Below are 25,687 nucleotides of genomic sequence, written 5' to 3' on the forward strand. Positions count from 1 at the left end.
GCTGACTGAGACAAACATGTTTCCTCTGAAAGCAGGAGGAATAATGGTAATTCTTCCACTTCTGGTTCATGATTAAGATGAGACCCAAAGGGGGTTGGTGAGGACCTGGGACACCTCTTGGCAGGATGGCATGCCCCGACGCTGGCAGATGGTGGCTGGAATCAGGACCCCCTCACCAGGCGGCCCTCACCGTCACTCCAGCTAGTAGGCTGGACACCTGGCAGATGCTACCTGCTGATCATGGGGGCCTCTCTCTAGGAGCTGCCCCCCCAAAAGGCAGGTGCAGATTTAAACATAGATGCTATTTCAATGCCTGGGGGTGAAGTTTATGGTTTAGGGTAGAAGCTAGTTCTCTGACTCCCTGGGTGTGCAGGAGGCAGTGTTGGCAGGTGGGTAAGGCTTCTGGGTGATTCCAATCAGCAGTTGGGGTTAAGGACCACTGATGTCTAAAATCCAGGAGCTCAATCTCCCCTTAAGCAATTTAACTAATGAGTAATTCCCCAAGTTGTCTACAGCAGGGGTCCACAGCCTCCAGGATCTAATGCCTGATGATCTGATGTGGAGCTGAAATAATAATAGTGGAAATAAAGTGCCCAATAAACCTAATGTGCTTGAATCATCCCCAAACCATCCCCCTACGCCCAGGTCCATGGCAAAACTGTCTTCCATGAAACTGATCCCTGGTGCCAGCAAGGGTGGGGACTGCTAATCTGCAGCAGTGGAAGGATTAAGAGCTGACATCTCGAGTTCAGAGAATGAATGACTGTGTTAGTCGCTCTTTGCAATCCCTTAGACTGTGGCCTGCCAGGCTCCTCTGTCCATGGGATTTTTCAGGCAAAGAGTTCAGAGAGCTTAGACTCAAGTCCTCTGCTGCCCTCTAACAGCCTTGCGGGCTTGAGTGAATAATTTTGCTTTTCTAAGCCTCAGTTTTCCCATCTCTAGTATAGGGGTAATAACAGGACTCCTCTCGAAGGGCCTGTAAGGACTAAATGAGCAGAGTATAGAACACAACATTCCCCCAACGAGCACTGGCTGCTATCCTCACAGTTCCTTCATTAAAGGTAACTGGTGCCCACTGAGCATGCGCACAAACCTGCCGACCACACGCAAGGCTCAACCCTGCGTCTCAGAGGATTCTGAGCGAGTTTAGCCAAATGCCACCTGCTGAAGAAGGGCATCAAAACCCACTGCCTATGCCAAACTGGAGCTTATCAGAACACAAACAACGGGGCCCACCCCGCCGTTTCTGATTCAGCAGGTCTGTGGCGGAGCCTGAGAAACCGCATTTCCAACGTGCTCTCCCAGGTGATGCTGGTCCAGGGACTGTACTTGGAGACCCACTACTTTATTCTACTAGTAAGAATTCCAGATGTTCAAGCTGGGTTTATAAAAGGCAGAAGAATCAGAGATCAAATTGCCAATATCTGTTGGATCATCAAAAAGCAAGAGAGTTTCAGAAAAACATCTACTTTTGCTTTATTGCCTATGCCAAAGCCTTCTACTGTATGGATCACAATAAACTGGAAAATTCTTCAAGAGATGGGACTACCAGACCACCTTACCTGTCGCCTGAGAAATCTGCATGCAGGTCAAGAAGCAATGGTTAGAACCAGACATGGAACAACAGACGTTTCCAAACTGGGAAAGGAGTATGTCAAGGCTGTATATCATCACCCTGCTGATTTAACTTACATGCAGAGTACATCATGTGAAATGGCGGGCTGGATGAAGCACAAGCTGGAATCAAGATTGCCAGGAGAAATATCAATAACCTCAGATATGCAGATAACACCACCCTTATGGCAGAAAGTGAAGAAGAACTGAAGAGTCTCTTGATGAAAGTGAAAAAGAAGAGTGAAAAAGTTGGCTTAAACCTCAACATTCAGAAAACTAGGGTCATGGCATCCAGTCCCATCACTTCATGACAAATAGATGGGGAAACATGGAAACAGTGACAGACTTTATTTGCTTGGGCTCCAAAATCACTGCAGTTGTGATGGCAGCCATGAAATTAAAAGACACTTGCTCCTTGGAAGAAAAGCTATGACCAACCTAGACAGCATATTAAAAAGCAGAGATATTACTTTGCCAACAAAGGTCCATCTAGTCAAGGCTATGGTTTTTCCAGTAGTCATGTATGGATGTGAGAGTTGGACTATAAAGAAAGCTGAGAGCTGAAGAATTAATGCTTTTGAACTGTAGTCTTGGAGAAGACTCTTGAGAGTCCCTTGGACTGCAAGGAGATCCAGCCAGTCAATCCTAAAGGAAATCAGTCCTGAATATTCATTGGAAGGACTGATGCTGAAGCTGAAACTCCAATACTTTGGCCACCTGATGCAAAGAACTGACTCACTGGAAAAGACCCTGATGCTGGGAAAGATTGAAGGCAGGAGAAGGGGACGACAGAGGATGAGATGGTTGGATGGCATCACGGACTCGATGGACATGAGTTTGAGCAAGCTCTGGGAGTTGGTGATGGACAGGGAAGCCTGGCGTGTTGCGGTCCATGGAGTCGGACATGACTGAGTGAACTGAACTGAACAATTCCTAGGAAAAGTCAGGAGATACCCAATTTCTTAAAGCTCAGTGAGTTAAAAGATGATTTGTAAAAATTTTAAAGAACCATATACATTAAATATTTCTAATTATTAGAAGTTGGTAGCGGGGTGAAAAAAGTCTGAGGTCTTTGTCATCCCAGATTTTACTTCAGGCCACACCGCTCTGTCCAGCGGCTTTGTGATCTTGAAGTGAGATGGTGAGAGCCCTTCCGTGAGATGTTAGAACCCTGCTGACTTTGGTATTTTCACCACTGTCCCTCCATTCGTCCTCTCGTTCCTTAGTCGGCTGGTCTGTTTGTTTCTGCACTGAGTGACCAGCTCCCTGGCCAGGTAGACGGGCGGCTGCCCCCTTACCTTCTTTAGCAGGGCTACCATGCCCTTGCACCACGTGGAAGAGTAGTGGACACGCTCCACCTTGAACATGTTAAGGATCTCGTCGATGGGCGTGGCCGAGTGGATTTCATACGGTCTCTGCAACAAGGGACAACAGACAGCATCAGAGACGGCCATCCACATGGCTAAAACAGACACAGAGAACAGACCTGCGGTTGCCAAGAGAGACAGGGTAGGGGAGGGATGGACTGAGACTGGGATTAGATGATGCAAACTATTACATATAGAGTGGATAAACAACAAGGTCCTACTCTATAGCACTGGTAACTATATTCAATATCCCATGATAAACTATAATGGAAAAGAATGTATGTATCTGTATCTACCTATATCTATGTCTATATATGCATAACTGAATCACTTTGCTGTACAGCAGAAATTAAGACAACATTGTAGATAAATTATAGTTCAATAATTAAACTTTGGCCACCTGATGCAAAGAGCTAACTCACTGGAAAAGACCCTGATGCTGGGAAAGATTGAGGGCAGGAGGAAAAGGGGACGACAGAGAATGAGAGGGTTGGATGGCATCACTGACTCAAAGGATGGGAGTCTGAGCAAACTCTGAGAGATACTGAAGGACAGGGAAGCCTGGCGTGCGGCTGCAGTCATAGGGTCACAAAGAGTTGGACATGATTTAGTGACTGAAAATCAAAAATAAATAATATATAAAAAAAACTGTGTCAATATGAGGGGTGGTTTATTCTTTCCCTGCAGGTAACAGTGGGTGTTCCAATTACATGGCTGAGCAGGTGGCCTGGACCCTAATGTCAATAGTGAACAGTGCAGGAACCCAGTGGGTGGGTGTTCTCTTACAGCCCCAGAAGGGTCAGTGATTGGTGAGGTCACATAGCCAGGAAGCGGCAGAGGCAGGACCCATACCCTAACCCCAGAGTCTCTGTTCCAGACCTAGGCCTGCAGAGAGGAGTGGCTCTCACCATTCACAGCCCCCCACCCTCTGGCAGGCTTGGCTGCATCTTCCCTGCCCTGGCTGAGCCGCCCCACAAGTGAGCAGGGCAGGAATCACCAAGTCTGGGTCTGGTTGGGCGAGGGAAGTAGGGAGGCTGGGCCATTTCCCCCTGCCATCCTTTCTTCTGCACCAGAAGGATGCCTAAGCCCTGTTTACCAATTCCCCAGCACGGCAGAGCACTGAGCTTTCTGACACATTCTCTTGACATTGGAGTGGGCAGATTTCTTTTCTTTTTTTGGCCTCCAAACACCTCTCAAAGCTTGGAAAGCCTCCTTTGACTGGGACCTTGGGGAAGTGGCTGAACAGTAGCTGACTCCCTCCACCCCTCCCACCCAAGAACAGCTCTTTCAGAGCCTCTTCTTCACCCTCCACCTGGCTGTGTACTCCAGGAAGCTTCCAGGTTTCCATCAGGGTCACATGACCCAGGGCTGGAGCAGGCAACTGTTTCCTAAGCGTGTATGTTTCAATGACCAAACTGATCCTGGAGAAATCTGGAGGAATGAGCTCATTGTTAATCCACGTGACCTTGGTTGACTGGTATGGAGTTCCTGCGAAGCGGTGGGGGGCGCTCCTGGTAGGTGGGATTACAAAACCTACATCTCTGTGTCCTCAGGGCACCGAGCAGTATCTGTTGCCCAGCAGGTCCGGGAGCAGCAGGACAACAAAGATGATGGTCAGATCATTCACAGTTGCTGATGGAACACGGACCGTCAACCTAAACACCGTGCTGGGCTCCCATGGTGCATAAAGGGCCAGCTCCAACCTCGTGGAACTTGGATTACCATGGGGCTGCAGCAACTGGAGACGTCAGCTGGGAAAAGGGAGGTGATCCTGAGCCCTGGTTTGGATACAATTCCCTGGAAGGAAGTGTCTGTATCTCTACCAAATGGGCCCTGCCCCCCCACCCCCCCGCCGAGGAAGATGCCTGCCGACATGGGCGCACCTGTGCCTTCTGATACATCCACCTAGAAAGGGGCTTCTTCCTGACTGGCTGCCTCCTCTCTCATCTGTTTTACTGAATTGGGAATCTCCCTTCCGCCCAATAGGGCAAAACCCCAAACCATGAGCTCCCTGTGTGTGCGTGCATATCCGATTCTTTGCGACCCCACGGACTGTAGCCCGCCAGGCTCCTTTGTCCATGGAATTCTCCAGGCAAGAATACTGGAGTGGGTTGCCATGCCCTCCTCCAGAGGATCTTCCTGACCCAGGGATTGAACCGGGGTCTTCTGCATTGCAGGTGGGTTCTTTACCATCTGAGCCACCAGGGAAACCCGTGGACTCCCTAGAAAGTCTAATCAGCTTGCTATACTAACATTCTTTAAATCTGGCTTCAAACATTTTTGAATTTAATAGGCAGTGGAGTACAGTTTCAGTTTTAAAATTTCCACCCAAAGCTGCTGCCTGCTTTCATGTTGCAGGATCCCTTTGCGTTTCACCAGGAACAACCACCACAATTAGAAATGAGAGTGAATATTCACTGAGAGCATCTGGGATGTGACACAAAGCTCCCAGCATCTCCATGAGCTGGCTACTGTGAATGTGACCACCTGGGCTTTCCAGGTGGTGCTAGTGGTAAAGAGCCACTTGCCAATGCAGGAGACAGGAGACCTGGGTTCCATCTCTGTGTTGGGAAGGTCCCCTGGAGGAGGGCCTGGCAACCCACTCCAGTATCCTTGCCTGGAGGATCCAATGGACAGAGGAGCCTGGCAGGCTACAGTCCATAGTGTTGAAAAGAGTTGGATATGACTGAGGTGACTTAGCAGGCACACACAATATGACCACTTTACAGCAGATGAGCCGGAGGCCCCAAGCCCCAGAGCTAGAATGTGATGACATCGACATTAAAGCTCAGGCAGTATCAACCCCCAGCTCACCTCTGAGCACTACTGTCGCAGACGGAATTGTGTCCCTCAAGTTTATATGTTCAAGTCCAAATCCCAGCGCCTCAGAAGGTGGCCTTGTTTGGAGACAGGGTGTTTACAGAGGTGATCAAGTTTACACGAGGTCGTTAGCAGGGACCCCCCAATTCAATATGACTGGTGTCCTTGTAAACAGGGGAAACCCTAGAGAAAGACCCTAGTACCCAGGGAGATAGACATAGAGGAGACACCAAGCAAGGAGACACAGGGAGAAGACGGCCGTCTTCTAGCAATGAGGAAGCATCTTGATATGAGGTGTAAAGGGGCAGGTTCCTTTACCACTTCACCACTTCCTTCACTTCAGAAGGAGTCAGCCCTGAAGACACCTTAAACTTGGACTTCTAGGCCCCAGAGCCACGAGAGAACAGGCTTCTATTGTTTAAGCCGCCTGGTCTGTCGGACTTGGTCACAACAGCCCGAGCAGACTAAGACCACTACCCTAGCCATCCTCAGGCAGAGTTCTAGGGAAGGTGTCTGACTTCTGCTTTGTTCTGGGAGGTGTCAGTGCTGTGTAGACCAGGCTTCTGGTGCGAGCAGACAGACAGGGTCCCAACCCCTCTCAGCTCTTCATGGAAAAGATGGCAGTGAGGGGTTTCGGGTGTGGGGTGCATGCTGGGGGGCCCCTACAGGGGCTGCTGGGTGCACAGAAGGGGTAGAGGGGTGCTGTCTTAGTGCGGGAGGGGGTTCAAGAAACCAGAGTTCATGCCACCACACAAAGACCAGCCTTCAGGGGTTGAGACTCTGGTTTTTGAACTCTTAAGGATCGTTTCAGGATCGCTTCTTCCCATCTTTTTGCCTCTCAAAAGGCCATTTCTCTGACTCCGGTCCAAGCCCCGCCCTGGTAACCCAGCTACTGCAGGTGTCAGGGTGCTGGCTCACCTCTTCATTTTAGTTTGCAAAACTGAGGCTGAGAGACAAAAAGTGACTTTCCAAATGCCCCAAAGACCCAGATTCTCCTTTGCGGCTCTTTCCATCAGAGACGGGAACTCAAGCACCCAACTGGAGAATCAGCCAACAAATGTACAGACTCCTGTTATCATTTACGCTTCATTCTATTTCCTACTTGGCTATTTCAAGGCATCTATGAATTTTACTTGCCCCCCCCCAGGCCCCTCAAAGAGCCTTTCTCTCTCTCTCCCCCGACTTCTGGAGGGAACCAGACCAATAAAAACAACGATGAGAATAACAGTAACCATAATCAGCCATGAGGCTAATATAGCAGTTAAATACTTCTGGAAATGCATTTGGAACACTATGACTAAAATCTGCACTGCATCTTGAAGCTCCAGGCTCAGCCTTGATCTGTTTGGGTGGTTGTGGAGACGAGAATATTGTTCAATATTAAGATCAATATTCCACCGACTTGTGGTCAAGAGTTCTACTGAGGCTTGGTCTCACTCATTGGTCTTAGGATGTGCTAAGAAAACAGAGTGGCATTTATGAAAGTGAAAGTGTTAGACTCTCAGTCCTATCTGACTCTTTGAAACCCCATGGACTGTAGCCCGCCAGACTCCACTGTCCATGGAATTCTCCAGGCAAGAACACCAGAGTGGGTAGCCATTCCCTTCTCCAGGGGATCTTCCCAACCCAGGGATCAGAGCCGGGACTCCCGCATCGAACCAGGGAAGCCAGCAGTATTTTTAAGGTGATGTAATTACCTGTTCAGCTGGTGAAAGTGATTTTGGCAGCAGAGCACCTGATAGACTCATTATGGAGTGCAAGTGTGTCTATTCCAGGAAACCCAGTTTACAAAAATTCCAATTTACCAAGAAACAGAATAAGCAGGAAAAGAATTGCCACAGACCTGTTATTTTAACTGCTAGAGCTGAGCTGGGCCTTGGGGACCATCTCATCCAATGTTTTTCCCCCAAAATCTTTTTGCTCAAAATCCAAAACATAGAACAGATGCAAGTGAAGAACAGTTCCCCAGGTTGCTTAAACCTCCAGCAGCTGGAGAAATCTTTTTCCCTCTATGAACTGTTGAATCATTCCTGCAGAGTCCTTTGCTTTTAGGAAGCAAAGCTTGAAAATCCCTTGCTTTATGGGAACTGGAGGAGCAAGGTCAGAGAGTTCACTTCACCCCAGGTTTCTAACTTCCAGCTCAGCGATCTCTCTGCTTCACTGAGGGATAGGAAGGCAGCGTTCGACTCAAGGGCCACCTCTCTCACTTTGCTGGGTTAATAAACCAATAGATGCTCGTCTCTGTGGTTGAGCCCACCACTTGGCGTGCATCCAGAGGTTCTTAGTTCTGCTGCAAACTGTAGGCCCTCCATGCATGTGTGTGTGTGTGCTCAGTCGCTTCAGCCACATCTGACCCTTTGCAATCCTATAGACTGTAGTCCGCCAGACTCTTCTGTCCACAGACTCATCCAGGCAAGAATACTGCAGTGGGCAGCCAGTCCCTTCTCTGGGGGATCTTCCTGACCTAGGGATTGAACCTGGGTCTCCCGCATTGCAGGCAGATTCTTTACCCACTGAGCCACCTGAGAAACCCTAGGACCTCCATAACCCTCCTCTATTTCCCATCACCCCCACCTTCTCTGTCTACTGAACCTTAAGGAGAAATGCTGACTGGAGTCAAAGCCAAGGGTAATACCAGGTGAGGGAGGTGGTTGGGAGGAAGCAGAGAGGGTAGAAGTCTTCACAGTGCCATAGTGTGGATTTTAGGGCTCTACCTGTGGCTGCATGCAAAGCGCATTGTGCCAGGTCATGGGCACAATGTGGCCTGACGTTCAGAATCTCCTTTCGCTCATGCCCTTGAGTACTCTGGCAGTGGTTCTCAACTGGGGATAATTTGTCCCCCAAGGGACGTCTGGCAACATTTGGCAACATTTCAATTGTGGGGGTGATTCCAGCTGGTCTCTAGTGGTTATAGGCCAGGAATGCTGCTAAATACTCTCTAATGTACAAGGCAGCCCCCCACACAAAATGGTATCCAGACCCAAGCAACCATAGAGCTGAGGCTGAGGAATCCTGTGCTTTGCAACCACCAGCCCAGACCACTCAAGAGCTGCAGCAAAACTGGGGATTCTCCAGGGAAGAATACTGGAGTGGGTTACCATGCCCTCTTCCAGGGGATCTTCCCGGCCCAAGGGTTGAACCTGCGACTCCTGCATTCTACTTGTGGGGAGAGGGATGTCAAGGGGAAGGGTCTCTTGCGAAGCTCAGCTGTGGATCGGTGGCAGCTCAAGAATCAGGCAGATTCTTTACCCTCTGAGCCACCAGGAAAGCCCATAGGTAAGCCTTAGGCAAGCCTGTGGGAGGTAGTTTTCATTCAGTGCCTGAGAAAACTCACAAGATCACCTATATTATTTTTTGCATTCTTAAAAAACCACGTGCCATAATACGTTTTTTGAGGAACTCAGGGGAAATAATTGAGTTCAACAGCAGAGAACAGTTGCTTGAACCACAGGGCGATAATGAATAACACTCACATAGCTTGGATGGTTTTCACCTAGCTGTCATCATTCATTCATTCCCATCCCTCATCACCCTGCACTGGGAGCCCCTACCTCCAGGAGTGCTGACTGCCAGCTTAAATATGCAGATGACCGTGGGATAACGTTAAAAGAGCAGCCGGTGATGGGAACTCACTCTCCACAGTCGTGTGCTGGGTGCCAGACCTATAAGGTGTCATTGTGTTGTTCAGTCACTAAAGTGTTCCCGACTCTTTGATGCTGTAAGGCGACTAATATGAAAGCCGTGTGTCCCAGCTGGGCACGTGGATCCTGGGATAACTTCAGTGCCACAGAATAGAATGGAAGGATGTTATTATCCTTATTGTGTAAGGGGGAAGCCATGGTCCTGAGAGGTTAAGTGGTATCCTTTTCAAATGATATTTGTATAGAGAAAATATGCCTCCAAATTAGTTTGACATAATTCTTCCTGCTAAAATAAAACTGAGCTATTAGTTGCCAAAGAGTTCCCTTAGTCATCTTTAGTTATGAAATTTAAATGAAATAAAACAAAAATACTGAATGCCCCACTTTTATAGGACACTGAGCTAAGTATTCAGGGAAGATTGGGACAAAAATAACAATAGCAAAAAACAAGCAGGAGAGTCTGATCGAGCATGAGTACGTGATGTTGTGGGCTGAAATCATGAGATTGGGGTGCTTGAGTGTTTGAGCTGCCACTGATTCGTGGCTGAGCTTAGCAAGAGACCCTTCCCCTTGACATCCCTCTGCGCACAAGTAGAATGAGGGCCTGGACCAGAAGCTGGTTAAGAGCTTTTTAACACTCAGGACAGTGGAGCTGGCACATGGGCCATCAGGACAGACACCCAGGGCTCCTTGCCAGCATGGTGCACCACCCATGGGACATGGCCATCCGACTCTACCCAAGCCTGGTAGGACCTGAGTTCCCCCGCCAACTTCCACAGTCCCCATGCTCACCACACAGACACACATCTTACCCAGCCCCGCAGCAGCTCGTAGGCCGTGACACCCAGGGACCACCAGTCAACGGGGTAGGAGTACCCAGGGCCTCCGTCCACATACACCTGGAACACTTCCGGCGCTGCCAAAGACAGGACAAAAGATATCACTGGGCATCTCACTTGACATGCATCATGCCCAAGAAGGAGGACATGGGGCCAGGAGCTGGACTGCGAGGCTCACATCCCATCGACGATGCTACGTAGTTACTACCATCTGTAAGTCACAAGCCAGCTTGAGACAAGCTGCAGGCAACGCAAGCAACCCCATGTGACACCTGGGGCAGAATACAGACAGGGCGCCCCGCTGCAGAGGGCAGTCTGCTGGGGAGTCAGGGAAAGCAGGCAGGGAGGAGGGTTTGGTGGAGCATGAATCATGGTCAGCATGGGGAATAAAGTCTGAGTTAAGAGGAAGAGCCTACACTGTCACGGAGCAGGACCCTGTGGGGCTCCTGGGCACAAAGACTTTCTGTGCCCGCCGATTCTTTGATGACAGGAAATGAGCTTCACTCAGTGTCTGTGACCTTCCCTTAGCTCCAACCTGTAGTTTCAAACGGATGCAAAGCAAGGATGGGAGGGGATGCAGAGACAAGGGAGGAACAGACAAGAAACAATAATGCAGCCTTGGGGCAGAGTCCTGGTCCCCTCCCAAGCGATACACATAACATTTTGGAGCTCTTCTGCAGATACTAAAACCCCCACCAGGTGGGAGAAATTAAGGGTCTGATGTGTCTGATGGAGAAATTAATGAGTCGCTCCCATTGTATCAGACTCTTTGCGACCCTATGGACTGTAGCCCGCCAGGCTCCTCCGTCCATAGCATTCTCCAGGCAAGAAATACAGGAGTGGATTGCCATGCCCTCCTCCAGGGGATCTTCCCAACACAGGGACTGAACCTGCACCTCTTGCATCTTCTGCATTGGCAGGGGGGTTCTTTGCCACTAGCGCCACCTGGGAAGCCCAAGGGCCTGATGCCCACAAGCAAGTAGACCCAGACCGGTTAGAACCAGAAGGTGGATGATGCGGACCTCACTTACCTCACCAATAACCAATCAGCAAAATGTCCGTGAGCTTGTCACCCTCTTTGAACCATTACTATAAGACCCCTCACTACCCACTCCAGGTGGGGACACACAGCTTTGAGGGCATTTGCTCGCTGTGGCCCCCTTTGCCTGGAAAAGCAATTTGTTGTTGTTGCTGTTGCTGAGTCGTGTCTGACTCTTTGCAACCCCATGGACTGCAGCACCCCAGGCTTCCTTGACTTTCACTATCTGCTGCTGCTGCTGCTGCTAAGTCGCTTCAGTCACGTCTGACTCTGTGCGACCCCACAGACAGCAGCTCACCAGGCTCCCCCGTCCCTGGGATTCTCCAGGCAAGAACATGGAGTGGGTTGCCATTTCCTTCTCTGCACTATCTCCTGGAATTTGCTCAATTTCATATCTATTGAGTCGGTGATGCTATGTAATCATTCCATCCTCTGCCACCCCTTCTCCTTTTGTCTTCAGTCTTTCCCAGTATCAGGATCTTTTCCAATGACTTGGCTCTTTGCATCAGGTGGCCAAAGTACTGGAGCTTCAGCTTTAGCATCAGTCCTTCCAATGAATATTCAGGACTGACTTCCTTTAGAATTGACTGATTTGATCTCTTTGCTGTCCAAGGGACTCTCAAGAGTTTTGCCCAGCACCACCCATTCAAAAGCATGAATTCTTTGGTGCTCAGCCTTCTGGTCCAGCTCTCACATCTGTACATGATTACTGGAAAAATTATAGCTTGGACTATATGGTCCTTTGTCAGCAAAATGATGCCTCTGCTTCCTAATACACTGTCTAGGTTTGTCATAGGTTTACTTCCAAGGGCCAAGCATCTTTAATTTCATGGCTGAAGTCACCATCTGCAGCGATTTGGAGCCCAAGAAAATAAAACCTCTCATTGTGTCCACTTTTTCCCCTTCTATTTGCCATGAGGTGATGGGACCAGATGCCATGATCTTAGTTTTTTGAATGTTGAGTTCAACATTCAGCTTTTTCACTCTCTTCTTTCCCTGTCATCAAGAGGCTCTTTAGTTTCTCTTCACTTTCTTCCATTAGAGTGCTATCATCTGTATATCGGAGGTTTTGCTGTTTCTCCTGGCAATCTTGATTCCAGGTTGTGATCCATCCAGCAAAGCAGTAAAGCTATTCTTTCCTACTTCACCCAAAACTCTGTCTCTGAGATTTAACTTGGTGTTGGGGTACAGAGGCCAGATTTGGTTCACTCCTAAGGGGCTGAGAAGCTAGGTAAATGTCAGTCTGCTTTGGCACCAACACCAGGTCAGATGTCCCAACAACCAGAATGGTTAGAGCCCTTGGTGCCTAGTCTAGTCTCAGTACAACGTTATTTTAGCATAGGTGGGAATCAATACAAAATACCCAGAATAAGTAAATGCACAGAGAAAGAAGGCTGATCAGGGGTTTCCAGGGGCTGGTGGGGGGATGGGGCGCAACTGCTCATTGGGTTTCCTCTGGGATGATGAATGTTCTTGAGCTAGACAGAGCTGGTGGCTACACAGTGTGGTGAAGGTACTAAACGCCACTGTGTTTGCTTGCAAACAATTCATCTTAGGTTATGTGAATTTTACCTCTGTAATAAACCAGTGGAGGGTGGAGCCCCCAGAGGGATGGACCCTCACTCCTCAGGGGGCTGCAGCTGTCCTGGGGTCCCCTGGGGTCCTGCTGCTTCCTAAGCTGCTGGAAGGTAGGTTCATCACTGCATCACCCCCAATTCACCAGGCCAGGAGTGCATCTCAAGCTTTAATTGCTCACACTGGCTTCCAGGAAAGTCTTGGGAAATGCAGGTCATTTCTAGAAAATTAATATACAGATGTAATTCCATTTTACAGGTGTCAGAGCAGCCAAGCTCTGTCATGGGGAACCAGGACATGTTGTGACTAAAAACATCTCAGTTTTCAGACTGGCATTCAGATGGCGTGGGGGCAGGAAGGGCCAGAGGAGGCAGACAAGGGTAGACAAAGGATGCTTGAATTTGGCTCTAGATGGGCAGCTGGACACCTGAACCCGTTGTTGTTCAGTCACTCAGTCGTGTCTGACTCTGTGACCCCATGGAATGCAGCATGCCAGGCTTTCCTGTCCTTCACCATCTCCCGAAGCTTGCTCAAACTCATGTCCATTGAGACAGTGATGCCATCCAACCATCTTGTCATCTGTCGCCTCCTTCTCCTCCTGCCTTCAATCTTTCCCAGCATCAGAGTCTTTTGCAATGAGTCAGTTCTTCACATCAGATGGCTGAAGTATTGGAGCTTCAGCTTCAGCATCAGTCCTTCCAATGAATATTCAGGACTGATTTCCTTTAGGATTGACTGGTTTGATCTCCTTGCAGTCTAAGGGACTCTCAAGAGTCTTCTCCAGCACCTCAGTTCAAAAGCATCAGTTCTTCTCTGATAATGAGTGATGTTGAGCATCTTTTCATGTGTTTGTTAGCCATCTGTATGTCTTTTTTGGAGAAATGTCTATTTAGTTCTTTGGCCCATTTTTTGATTGGGTCATTTATTTTACTGGAGTTGAGCTGTAGGAGTTGCTTGTATATTTTTGAGATTAGTTGTTTGTCGGTTGCTTCATTTGCTATTATTTTCTCCCATTCTGAAGGCTGTCTTTTCACCTTGCTAATAGTTTCCTTTGATGTGCAGAAGCTTTTAAGGTTAATTAGGTCCCATTTGTTTATTTTTGCTTTTATTTCCATTATTCTGGGAGGTGGGTCATAGAGGATCCTGCTGTGATATATGTCGGAGAGTGTTTTGCCTATGTTCTCCTCTAGGAGTTTTATAGTTTCTGGTCTTACGTTTAGATCTTTAATCCATTTTGAGTTTATTTTTGTGTATGGTGTTAGAAAGTGGTCCAGTTTCATTCTTTTACAAGTGGTTGACCAGATTTCCCAGCACCACTTGTTGAAGAGATTGTCTTTAATCCATTGTATATTCTTGCCTCCTTTGTCGAAGATAAGGTGTCCATATGTGCGTGGATTTATCTCTGGGCTTTCTATTTTATTCCATTGATCCATATTTCTGTCTTTGTGCCAGTACCATACTGTCTTGATAACTGTGGCTTTGTAGTAGAGCCTGAAGTCAGGTAGGTTGATTCCTCCAGCTCCATTCTTCTTTCTCAACATCACTCATTATCAGAGAAATGCAAATCAAAACCACTATGAGGTACCATTTCACACCAGTCAGAATGGCTGCGATCCAAAAGTCTACAAATAATAAATGCTGGAGAGGGTGTGGAGAAAAGGGAACCCTCTTACACTGTTGGTGGGAATGCAAACTAGTACAGCCACTATGGAGAACAGTGTGGAGATTCCTTAAAAAACTGGAAATAGAACTGCCTTATGATCCAGCAATCCCACTGCTGGGCATACACACTGAGAAAACCAGAAGGGAAAGAGACACGTGTACCCCAATGTTCATCGCAGCACTGTTTATAATAGCCAGGACATGGAAGCAACCTAGATGTCCATCAGCAGATGAATGGATAAGAAAGCGGTGGTACATATACACAATGGAGTATTACTCAGCCATTAAAAAGAATACATTTGAATCAGTTCTAATGAGGTGGATGAAACTGGAGCCTATTATACAGAGTGAAGTAAGCCAGAAGGAAAAACATAAATACAGTATACTAACGCATATATATGGAATTTAGAAAGATGGTAACAATAACCCGGTGTACGAGACAGCAAAAGAGACACTGATGTATAGAACAGTCTTATGGACTCTGTGGGAGAGGGAGAGGGTGGGAAGATTTGGGAGAATGGCAATGAAACATGTAAAATATCATGTAGGAAACGAGTTGCCAGTCCAGATTCGATGCATGATGCTGGATGCTTGGGGCTGGTGCACTGGGACGGCCCAGAGGGATGGTATGGGGAGGGAGGAGGGAGGAGGGTTCGGGATGGGGAACACATGTATACCTGTGGCGGATTCATTTTGATATTTGGCAAAACTAATACAATTATGTAAAGTTTAAAAATAAAATAAAATTAGAGGGAAAAAAAAAAAAAACAAACAAAAAAAAAAAACAAAAGCATCAGTTCTTCTGCACTCAGTTTTCTTTATGGTCCAACTCTTACCATCAATGAACCTGATCCTCGGCCAAATTCTAGCTGTCCTCCAGCAACCCACACCATTTATTTTGTATTTTATAACAACTGCACCCAAAGATTCTCCTTTCCTCCTCACGACAACCCCCAGGGTCATATTATCATTTGACACGCTTTCCCGAAGAGGTTCAGAGAGGGACAGCAGAGCACATGAAGTCACACAGGAGAGAGTGCAGAGCTGAGGTGTGCCTTACATACTAGTCAAATTCCAGTTTGAAGTAAGCTTTGCATCAACGTTTGGGTACAAAACCATAATCAGTCTACGTTGGGGAAGATGTTATTGGGAGTTTGGGGAAATGTCATTTTGGTTTATTTGAGCCTCACCAAGTGGTATGTGTGCTGGGGAATAGGAAGAAGGTTGGTGTGGTTGCAGCTGGGTTAACACATTCTCTTTGCTTCAGTTTGTAAAGCATGAGCAATAATAAACAGTCTATTCACAGGGTTCTTATGAGTATTAAGGAAAAATGCTGGCTAAGAGCTAAGCCCGATACCAGGCTGGTCCATTGTGAGTGCTCTGGAAATCTTGGGCATGGTTTTTGTTAGTAGAATTGGCATTCAAATGTCCTCTCTTCATAAAACTCAACTTCTCACTGTCCTCCCAGTCAGCCTGGGGACCATCCTAAATTCCAACCTCCTCAGCCTCATGACTTATCAGTCTCCAGACCCTATGAGCTTGGCATTCTGGGCATCTTTCCATCTTCCCCTTCCTATCCATCCTAGATCAACCTGAATTCAAAGGTGGTAGTTGTACCGGTTTAGTAAACATCTGGTGAGCGAACATTTGATTTCCTAGCCTCTCGGGGCACTGAGCTGTACTATTCTGCATCCCACTCTGGGAGCCTGAGGCTGGGCTCCAACCCAGAGGGGCTTCCTTCCCTGCACCCCAATCTGTGCACTTGTCCTTCTTCCCTCTGTGCGAAGGGTTCTGATAAAGGAGACAGTCGTGCAGGCTTGTGCAGAACCAGGACTTTGACAGCTGCTGGCCCGGCCCACGTGCTCAGACCAGGCCGGAGGCAGGGACATGCTCAGGACTACAGGAGAGGCTGTGTGTTCAGCTGTCCCCATAAAGCCTTGTCATGCCTGGCTGCCCCAAGCCCATCTGGAATTCATAGTAGAAGCAGCATCTGACCAGTTCTGTCTTGGCTGTCCTGACGAGCCACGTGACAGCTATCTGCAGCCTGTGACTCCACTCCCAGAGAAGGTGGCAATCTCCCTTCCCTTGCACACCTGGGGCTGAGAGAACATAAACAACATTTATGTCACAATCCATATGCCACCAAAATGACTGCTGTAGTGCCCTGGAACCAGTGCTTAGAAGTGAGGGCGTCATAGAGGGTTAGAACTTGAAGGACAGGTACAAGACACACACCTGCCACCATTATTTCATGTATGAATGAGTGAGTGTGGAAACAGTTTGCTAGGTGCTGTGTTAAGGATTTTACACATACAGCTTCCTTCATTCTTCCAGTCACCCAACAGAACTAGTGCTACAATGATCTCCACATTCCAGATGAGGAGGTAGAGTGTAGTTGGGTGAATGAAAGTGAAAATGTTAGTTGCTCAGTCGTGTCTGACTCCTTGTGAACCCACGGACTGTAGCCCACCAGGTTCCTCTGGCCATGGACTTCTCCAGGCAAAAATACTGGAGTGAGTAGCCATTCCTTTCTCCAGGGGATCTTCCTGATCCAGGGATCCAACCCAGGTCTCCCACATTGCAGGCAGATTCTTTACCACCTGAGCCACCCGGGGAAGGTGAATAGTGTCCACAAAAGACTATATCCAAGTACTAACCTCCAGCATCTGTAAACAGGGCCTTATTCAGAAATAGGGACTCCGCATGTGTAATTAAGGACATCAAGATAAAAATCATCCTGGATTCAGGGTGGACCCTTCCTAGATTCAGTGTCTGATGACTTTATAAGAGAAAGGAGAGATTTGGGACACAGAGAAGGCCAATGCAGGAGGCACAAGAGACACGGGTTTGATCCCTGGGTTGGGAAGATCCCCTGGAGTAAGAAGTGGCAACCTGTTCCAGTATAGACTCTTGCCTGGAAAATTCCATGGACAGCAAAGCCTGGTGGGCTATAGTCCATGGGGTCACAGAGTCAGACACCATTGAGCACACATCCTTAAAGCACCCTGAACCACAGATGAAGAAAAAAGAGACACAGAGAGGTAAAGGGGCAAGTTCAGGGCCATCTAGGTGGTGAGTGGAAGAGTGTGGAAGGCTGTTCTTACAATTTTCTAGAGGGGACTCAATACCACTATCCCACTGTTATCATAAGCAGTGGCTTTCTTTACAATGCTAAGAGCTGTGCTATTAATGTGCCATTGACTGAGCATCTACCATGTGCTAGAAGCTCTTCAGGTTTCTCTACCTCTATTATTTACTCCTCAGGGAAGCTAATATTTATGGAGCACTATCTGCAGCTGCATGTGCGTGATCTCCTTTTAAACTCAGAAGGACCTTGGGAGATGAAAATGATCATTATCTCCATCTGAGGAAGCAAAGCTATGGTTTTTCCAGTAGTCATGTATGGATGTGAGAGCTGGAGCATAAAGAAAACTGAGTGCCAAAGAATTGATGTTTTTGAACTGTGGTGTTGGAGAAAACTCTTGAGAGTCCCTTGAACTGCAAGGAGATCCAACCAGTCCATCCTAAAGGAAATTAGTCCTAAATATTCATTGGAAGGACTGATGCTGAAGCTCCAATACTTTGGCCATCTGATGTGAAGTACTGACTCCATTGGAAAAGACCCTGAGGCTGGGAAAGATTGAAGGAAGGAGGGGAAGGAGACAACAGAGGATGAGATGGTTGTATGGTCTCACTGACTTGATGGACATGAGTTTGAGAAAGCTCTAGGAGTTGGTGATGGAAGGGAAGCCTGGCGTGCTGCATTCCATGGGGTTGCAAAGAGTCGGACACAACTGAACTGAAGAGGAAGCCAGGCTTGGAGCGGTGACAGACCTATCAAGGTCCCAAGTCTCATTGGAAGCCTGGCTCCCCTCATTCTCCAGTGTCATCCAGAATGATGACCAGAGCCTTGCTCTGTCTCCTTCAATACCCATACATTTCCCACCATGTTATACCATCTTTACGTGTATGATGAAAAGAAAAATAATGTATCATAAAAAATATATGCACACACACACTACATATATGTGAGGTGGTAAAGAACCCGCCTGCCAATGCAGGAGACATAAGAGATGCAGTTTTGATATCTGGGTGGGGAAGATCCCCTGGAGGAGAGCATGGCAACCCACTTGAATATTCTTGCCTGGACAGTCCCATGGACAGTGGAGGCTGGTGGGCTATAGTTCATAGGGTTGCAAAGAGTCAGACAAGACTGAAGTGACTTAGCATGTAGTATATATGTACATACTTTACATGTCTTATAGTACAAAATCTCTCCAAAGTCAATGCATTAAATCTGCAAATTTAATTGGAACCCAAATCAAGAATGTTTATGAAGGTCTAGGAATGCTAAATTTAGGAAATCAAGGTTTTGACATAATCCGAAAGAATGTGTAGTTCGCCATTAACATGCACATTAATAAAAGTGGCTCTTGAATCACAGTGCCCCAGCAGCAGCCTTCCTCGCTACATCCCCAGGGTCCTTCATGGTGCCCAGTGAATGCTGAATGCTCTGTGGGTACTTGTGAGCCCATGAATGAATACCCTGGGCTGACACCAGGCTCCATGGAAGTGGCTTCTCCAGCATGACCAGGGGCATGAAAAGATCAGCCCTACCTTCCATCAACCGTTTCTAGCAGCAGCTGAGCAATTCTGCCAATGCAGGTTTTAAATGGAAAGTGAGTCTGGATTCCAAGTGGCATCAGAGAATTGGCCTTCCAGAAAAGCAAGTACATGGGGTGTCGAATGAAAGAGATCGCCTCAAGGCAATGAAAATATGCCTTTGGTGGATTTTGCCACCTTCGGCTCACCACGCAGAGCTACTTCCTCATTAGACTAAAAATATGGAAAAACTCCCAGAAACCTCCTAAGTTATAATTATTAGCCTGCTGCTTTAGCTCTATGAATATTCCTGAAGGCTTTGATTGCTGCAGTGGAGTGTGACACACTATTCAATGTCTAGCTTACAAGTTGACTGGCTTCCAGGATTGGCTTCCACAGGTAATTGTATCCTTCTGGACTGGGAATATAGAATCACCACATTTCAGCCTAGAGGGGACCTTCAAGGTCATTTCCTTTCTCTCCTACATTTTGTAGGTGAGGAAGCTGAAGCCTACTGGAGGTGTTCCATGGCTTCCAGCCCAGCTGGGACCAGAGCCCAGGCCTCCTGTCCACTGAGTCTCACTTCAGTTTGCACATCCCAGCCAGTAGAATGGCCAGATCTGGACACCTCCACCCAGAAGCCCCACAGGCATGGCATTCTTACTATGTCCAAGCCAAATCACCCCTCTCCAACTGCCCCTTCTCCTGGGTTCCCAGTCTCTGCCGATGGTCTGCTCAATTGCAAGAGTCAGAAATCAGTCTATGCTTTGATGTGTGCTCAGTTGCACAGGTATGTCTGACTCTTTGCAACCCTACACACTGTAGCCTGCCAGGCTCCTCTGCCCATGTAATTTTCCAGGCAAGATTACTGCAATGGGATGCCATTCCCTACTCTAGGAGATCTTCCGGATCCAGGGACTGAACCTGCATCTCTTGTGTCTCCTGCACTGACAGGCAGATTCTTTACCATTAGCGCCACCTGGGAAGCCCATGCTTTGATGATTTGATTAACTCTTGATTCATCATTGTTCCCTTCCAGAATCTTCCTCTTCTCTCTGATCCTCTTTCATAACTGTCTGGACTAATGACAGCCCCTCATGCACCCTAGCCTGGGGATGTTTAACCCCACCCACCTGTTCCTGCACTCAATACGTCAGCAAATTTGAAGAACTCAGCAGTGGCCACAGGACTGGGAAAGGTCAGTTTTCATTCCAATCCCAAAGAAAGGCAATGCCAAAGAATGCTCAAACTACCGCACAATTGCACCCATCTCACACACTAGTAAAGTAATGCTCAAAATTCTCCAAGCCAGGCAACAATACGTGAACCGTGACTTTCCAGATGTTCAAGCTGGTTTTAGAAAAGGCAGAGGAACCAGAGATCAAATTGCCAACATCTTCTGGATCATAGAAAAAGCAAGAGAGTTCCAGAAAAACATATATTTCTGCTTTATTGACTACACCAAAGCCTTTGACTGTGTGGATCACAAAAAACTGTGGAAAATTCTGGAAGAGATGGGAATACCAGACCACCTGATCTGCCTCTTGAGAAACCTGTATGCAGGTCAGGAAGCAAAAGTTAGAACTGGACATGGAAAAACAGACTGGTTCCAAACAGGAAAAGAAATACATCAAGGCTGTATATTGTCACCCTGTTTATTTAACTTATATGCAGAGTACATTATGAGAAACGCTGGGCGGGATGAAGCACAAACTGGAATAAAGATTGCTGGGAGAAATACCAATAACCTCAGATATGCAGATGATACCACTCTTATAGCAGAAATTGAAGAACTAAAGAGCCTCTTGATGAAAGTGAAAGAGGAGAGTGAGAAAGTTGGCTTAAAGCTCCACATTCAGAAAACTAAGATCACCGCATCTGGTCCTATCACTTCATGGCAAATAGATGGGGAAACAGTGGAAACAGTGGCTGACTTTATATTTTTGGACTCCAAAATCACTGCAGATGGTGACTGCAGCCATGAAATTAAAAGACGCTTACTCCTTGGAAGGAAAGTTATGACCAACCTAGACAGCATATTAAAAAGCAGAGACATTACTTTGCCAACAAAGGTCCATCTAGTCAAAGGTATGGTTTTTCCAGTGGTCATGTATGGATACGAGAGCTGGACTATAAAGAAAGCTGAGCGATGAAGAATTGATGCTTTTGAACTGTGGTGTTGGAGAAGACTCTTGAGAGTCCCTTGGACTGCAAGATCAAACCAGTCCATCCTAAAGGAGATCAGTCCTTGGTGTTCATTGGAAGGACTGATGTTGAAGCTGAAACTCCAATACTTTGGCCACCTGATGTGATGAACTGACTCATTGGAAAAGACCCTCATGCTGGGAAAGATTGAGGGCAGGAGGAGAAGGGGATGACAGAGGATGAGATGGGTGGATGGCATCACACACTCGATGGACACGAGTTTGGGTAAACTCCGAGTGTTGGTGATGGACAGGGAACCCTGGAGTGCTGCAGTTCAAGGGGTCGCAAAGAGTTGGACACGACTGAGTGACTGAACTGAACCTGCTCCTGCAACACTTTTCTAAGTCAGTAGCATCAGTGAAAAAAAAGAGACAGAATGTGTGAATGTGGTGATGATTCAGGCTAGGCTTACTGCCATGACAGCCTCATGCAAGCTGTCTGACCTGTTACTTTTTGCCTCGATTGTCTTCATCTTTAAAAAGGAATAACTGTATCTGCCACATCATGTTATGGAGAAGAAAAAAGTGAAGTTCTGCATGTATTTATTAAGCACAAAATAAGCGCTCTATAAATGCAATATAACATTGTGTTATTGTCATTCATATGTTCAAATTACTTAATTAAAATCACTCCAAATTTTTCTGTATACTCTAGAATAAAAGTCAAACTTCTTAGCATGAAAAATTTATAAAAAATTAGGTTCCAGTTTCCTCATATTTTGGCCACTGTCTTTATTATGCCTGTTGTGTAACCTACTCCAGTATGCTTGCCTGGAGAACCCCAAGGACAGAGGAGCCTGGTGGGCTACAGTCCATAGGGTCAGACATGAATGAGCAACTGAGTATATGCCAACAGGAAAAAATAGGACATGCTTTATTTTTAATCTTCAGTGACTTGCCTGATAATCTTTACCAGATTTTTATAATCATGAACTCCTATTTATACCTCAAAACACAGACCAAATTTTACACCCACTGTGGAATGTTCATCAAGTCCCTTCCTGATCTTCAGTTCCCTTCTTTCCCCCTCTCACCAAGCATATCACTGTTCTGGATTTTTACCAAACCCTTGTCTGTTTGTCCCCTACAGCACTAATCAGGCCATATTGTAATTAAGGATATACATGCCCATTGCCCTCACTGGACTGTGAGCTCTTTAAACAAGGATATGACTAGGTCAGGGTGAAAACCTCAGGGATTAGCATGAAGCTGGTCTAGATAGAGATGCTCAAGGAATCAGAATAGCAGAGTTTGAAGTCACAGAATCCTGGCTTTGAATCTCAGTGGCCACCTTTGCTGTTTATCACTGGACAAGCACTTAGCTTCTGCATATGTCTCAGATCCCCTGGGATAATAACAGCCTTTACCCCATAGCGAGATAACATATGGGAGTCATTTAGAACAAGGGCTGATGCAGAGCAAATTCCAAATAGATATGAGCTAGTTATTATTGTATCAATTCATCACTGAATGAGAAATGAAATACATCCATAAATGAAAGACCAACTAACGGATGGACATGCTGTACATGTCCCCAGATGATTCAGAGTTCCATCATCATTCTTTGATTAGAGTTTGCAGAAAAGCCATGAAAAGCAGAGATAAGCAAGATGACTGGCCTCTGTCTGTATCCCTTAGGGTAATTCATGTTCCTTTGGCTTTTTACCTTGGAGATGAAATCAGGTGTCACACACATATTAATTTGAGATGAAATGAAACTGCTGTGTCAATCTGATAATTTCTTTTTATTTGGTGATACAAATAGCATTAATAGCAACAGAAGACTTGTTTTATTCAAGTATGTAAGACACTGTTCCAGTGTGGACCAGTAGGATCTCACCTGTCTGCATAAGAGGAAAAGCAGGGGAAGCTTAATTGGGTGAGTAAATACAGAAGGTCTGATGCTGTTGTTCAGTTGCTCAGTCATGTCTGACTCTTTGTGACCTTGTGGACTGCAGCACGCCAGGCTTTCCTGTCCTTCATTATCTCCCAGAGTTTGCTCATACTCATGTCCATTGAGTCGGTGATGCCATCCAACCATCTCGCCCTCTACCGTCTGTTCTCCTGTCTTCAATTTTTCCCAGCATCAGGGTCTTTTCAAATGAGTTAGTTCTTCGCATCAGGTGGCCAAAGTATTGGAGCTTCAGCTTCAGCATCAGTTCTTTCAATGAATATTCAGGACTGATTTCTTTTAGGATTGACTGGTTTGATCTCCTTGCAGTCCAAGGGACTCTCAAGAGTCTTCTCCAGCACCTCAGTTAGAAGGCATCAATTCTTTGGTGCTCAGCATTTTTTTATTGTCCAGCTCTCACATGTGTACATGACTACTGGAAAACCATAGCATTGACTATACAGACCTTTGTTGGCAAAATAATGTCTCTGCTTTCTAACATGCTATCTAGGTTTGTCATAGTTTTTCTTCCAAGAAGCAAGTGTCTTTTAATTTCACGGCTACAGTCACCATCTGCAGTGATTTTGGAGCCCCAAAAAATAAAGTCTGTCACTGTTTCCATTGTTTCCCCATCTATTTGCCATGAAGTGATGGGACCAGATGCCATGATCTTCATTTTTTAAATCATTTTTTTTAATGTTGAGTTTTAAGCCAGCTTCTTCATTCTCGTCTTTCACTTTCATTAAGAGTTTCTTTAATTTCTCTTTGCTTTTTGCCATTAGGGTGGTGTCATCTGCATGTCTGAAGTTATGACGAGGTACAGAAATAAATGATGTACCAGTAGCAGAAATCTACTTCATGTGAAATGTGTCAGATTAAAGTAACAGATTAACAAAAAAGACCTTCGGAAAGTTTTCTAGAGAATGATGGAAAGTGCTAACTGAAAGCACAGGATTGGAATCCAGTGCATTTTACAGTCAATATGTGAAACGGGATAAACATCCAAATGGCGTGTCAGGCTGATTAAGTTCATTTAGACAGTGCTGCTTTCTTAAAGGATTCCAGGATTTCCTGTTTATCTGAGGCCAATATTGCTCATTAAAATTTCACACTGTCCAAAGCTTTGGTTGGTATACAAGAACCACATGATCTGGCCCTGCCATGCCTCCAGGCTCCCTCTCCTTGTCTACTTTATCAGGCCAACGTAGCTTCCTTCTAGTTCTTTCTATGTGACAAGCTCCTTCTTACCTGAGGGTCTAGGAAAATACAATTCCATTTCCTGCAATGCTTTTCCCCCTTTTGTACTGCACAACATCTACCTGTCCTTTAGAACCCAGCTGAAAGTTCACATCCTCATCAGTGTTATCCTGTCCCCTCCAATCGAATCCATCTGTCTCATCAGCACCTGTCTTTCTGCAACATAATTCTTATAAAGACCTCAAACAATTCTGCTTCTGTTGAAAATGTAAGAGTTGGAAATAGTCATTCTGAGCCTAACAATGGTCATGTATGGATGTGAGAGTTGGATTATAAAGAAAGCTGAGCGCCAAAGAATTGATGCTTTTGAACTGTGCTCTTGGAGAAGACTCTTGAGAGTCCCTTGGACTGCAAGGAGATCCAACCAGTCTATCCTAAAGAAGATCAGTCCTGGGTATTCATTGGAAAGACTGATGTTGAAGCTGAAACTCCAATACTTTGGACACCCGATGTGAAGAGCTGACTCACTGGAAAAGACCCTGATGCTGGCAAAGATTGAGGGCAGGAGGAGAAGGGGACGAAAGAGGACAAGATGGTTGGATGGCATCACCAACTCAATGGACATGGGTTTCAGTGGACTCTGAGGTTGTGATGGACAGGGAGACCTGGTATGCTGCGGCTCATGGGATTGCAAAGAGTCAGACATGACTGAGTGACTGAACTGAATTGAACTGATAACCCAAATACATGAAAAGTGAAATGAAACAGAAATTTCTTGAAACATAAATGACGAAATCTTATTTAAGATTTACATGGTTTTTCTTACTTAAGAAAAAACAGATAGACAGAATTGATCAAGTCTATTAAAGAAATCAAAGTCATAGTTAAAAACTTTCCTGCAAAGAACTGCATGCCCAAGTGGCTTCAGTGGTCAATTCAATCAAATATGCTAAAAATAATACCAGTTCTCCACAAATTTTTCCACAAAGCAGAGTAGGAGGGAGCATTTTCCAACTTACATTGCCAGCATTTCTCTGATACCAAAATTACACAAGAAAGTTACAAGAAGACTATAAATATTCCCCATGAACCTAGATGTAAATATTGTAAATGAGATATCAGCAAATTGATTATAGCATTATATAAAAAGGAAAATACATTATGACCATGTGGGATTTACTCTGGGAATAGAAGGCTTGTTCAATATTCTAAAATAAATGTATTTCAAGGGACTAT

At 46.2% G+C, this 25,687-nt stretch overlaps 1 protein-coding gene across 3 annotated transcripts in view; it reads right to left on the bottom strand.

Annotated features, from left to right (window-relative positions):
• Positions 1-25,687, bottom strand: part of STK32B (serine/threonine kinase 32B) — a 407,299-nt gene that overhangs the window by 34,157 nt on the left and 347,455 nt on the right. For all 3 annotated transcript variants that reach the window (XM_070791788.1, XM_070791787.1, XM_070791789.1), the window contains 2 exons: positions 10,255-10,358; positions 2,913-3,029 (listed from right to left, as the gene is read on the bottom strand). In XM_070791788.1, the coding sequence (XP_070647889.1) occupies positions 2,913-3,029; positions 10,255-10,358 (221 nt within the window). The remainder of the gene's footprint in view (positions 1-2,912; positions 3,030-10,254; positions 10,359-25,687) is intronic.

Source organism: Bos indicus, chromosome 6, assembly GCF_029378745.1.
Source record: "Bos indicus isolate NIAB-ARS_2022 breed Sahiwal x Tharparkar chromosome 6, NIAB-ARS_B.indTharparkar_mat_pri_1.0, whole genome shotgun sequence".
NCBI classification, from domain to species: Eukaryota; Metazoa; Chordata; class Mammalia; order Artiodactyla; family Bovidae; genus Bos; species Bos indicus.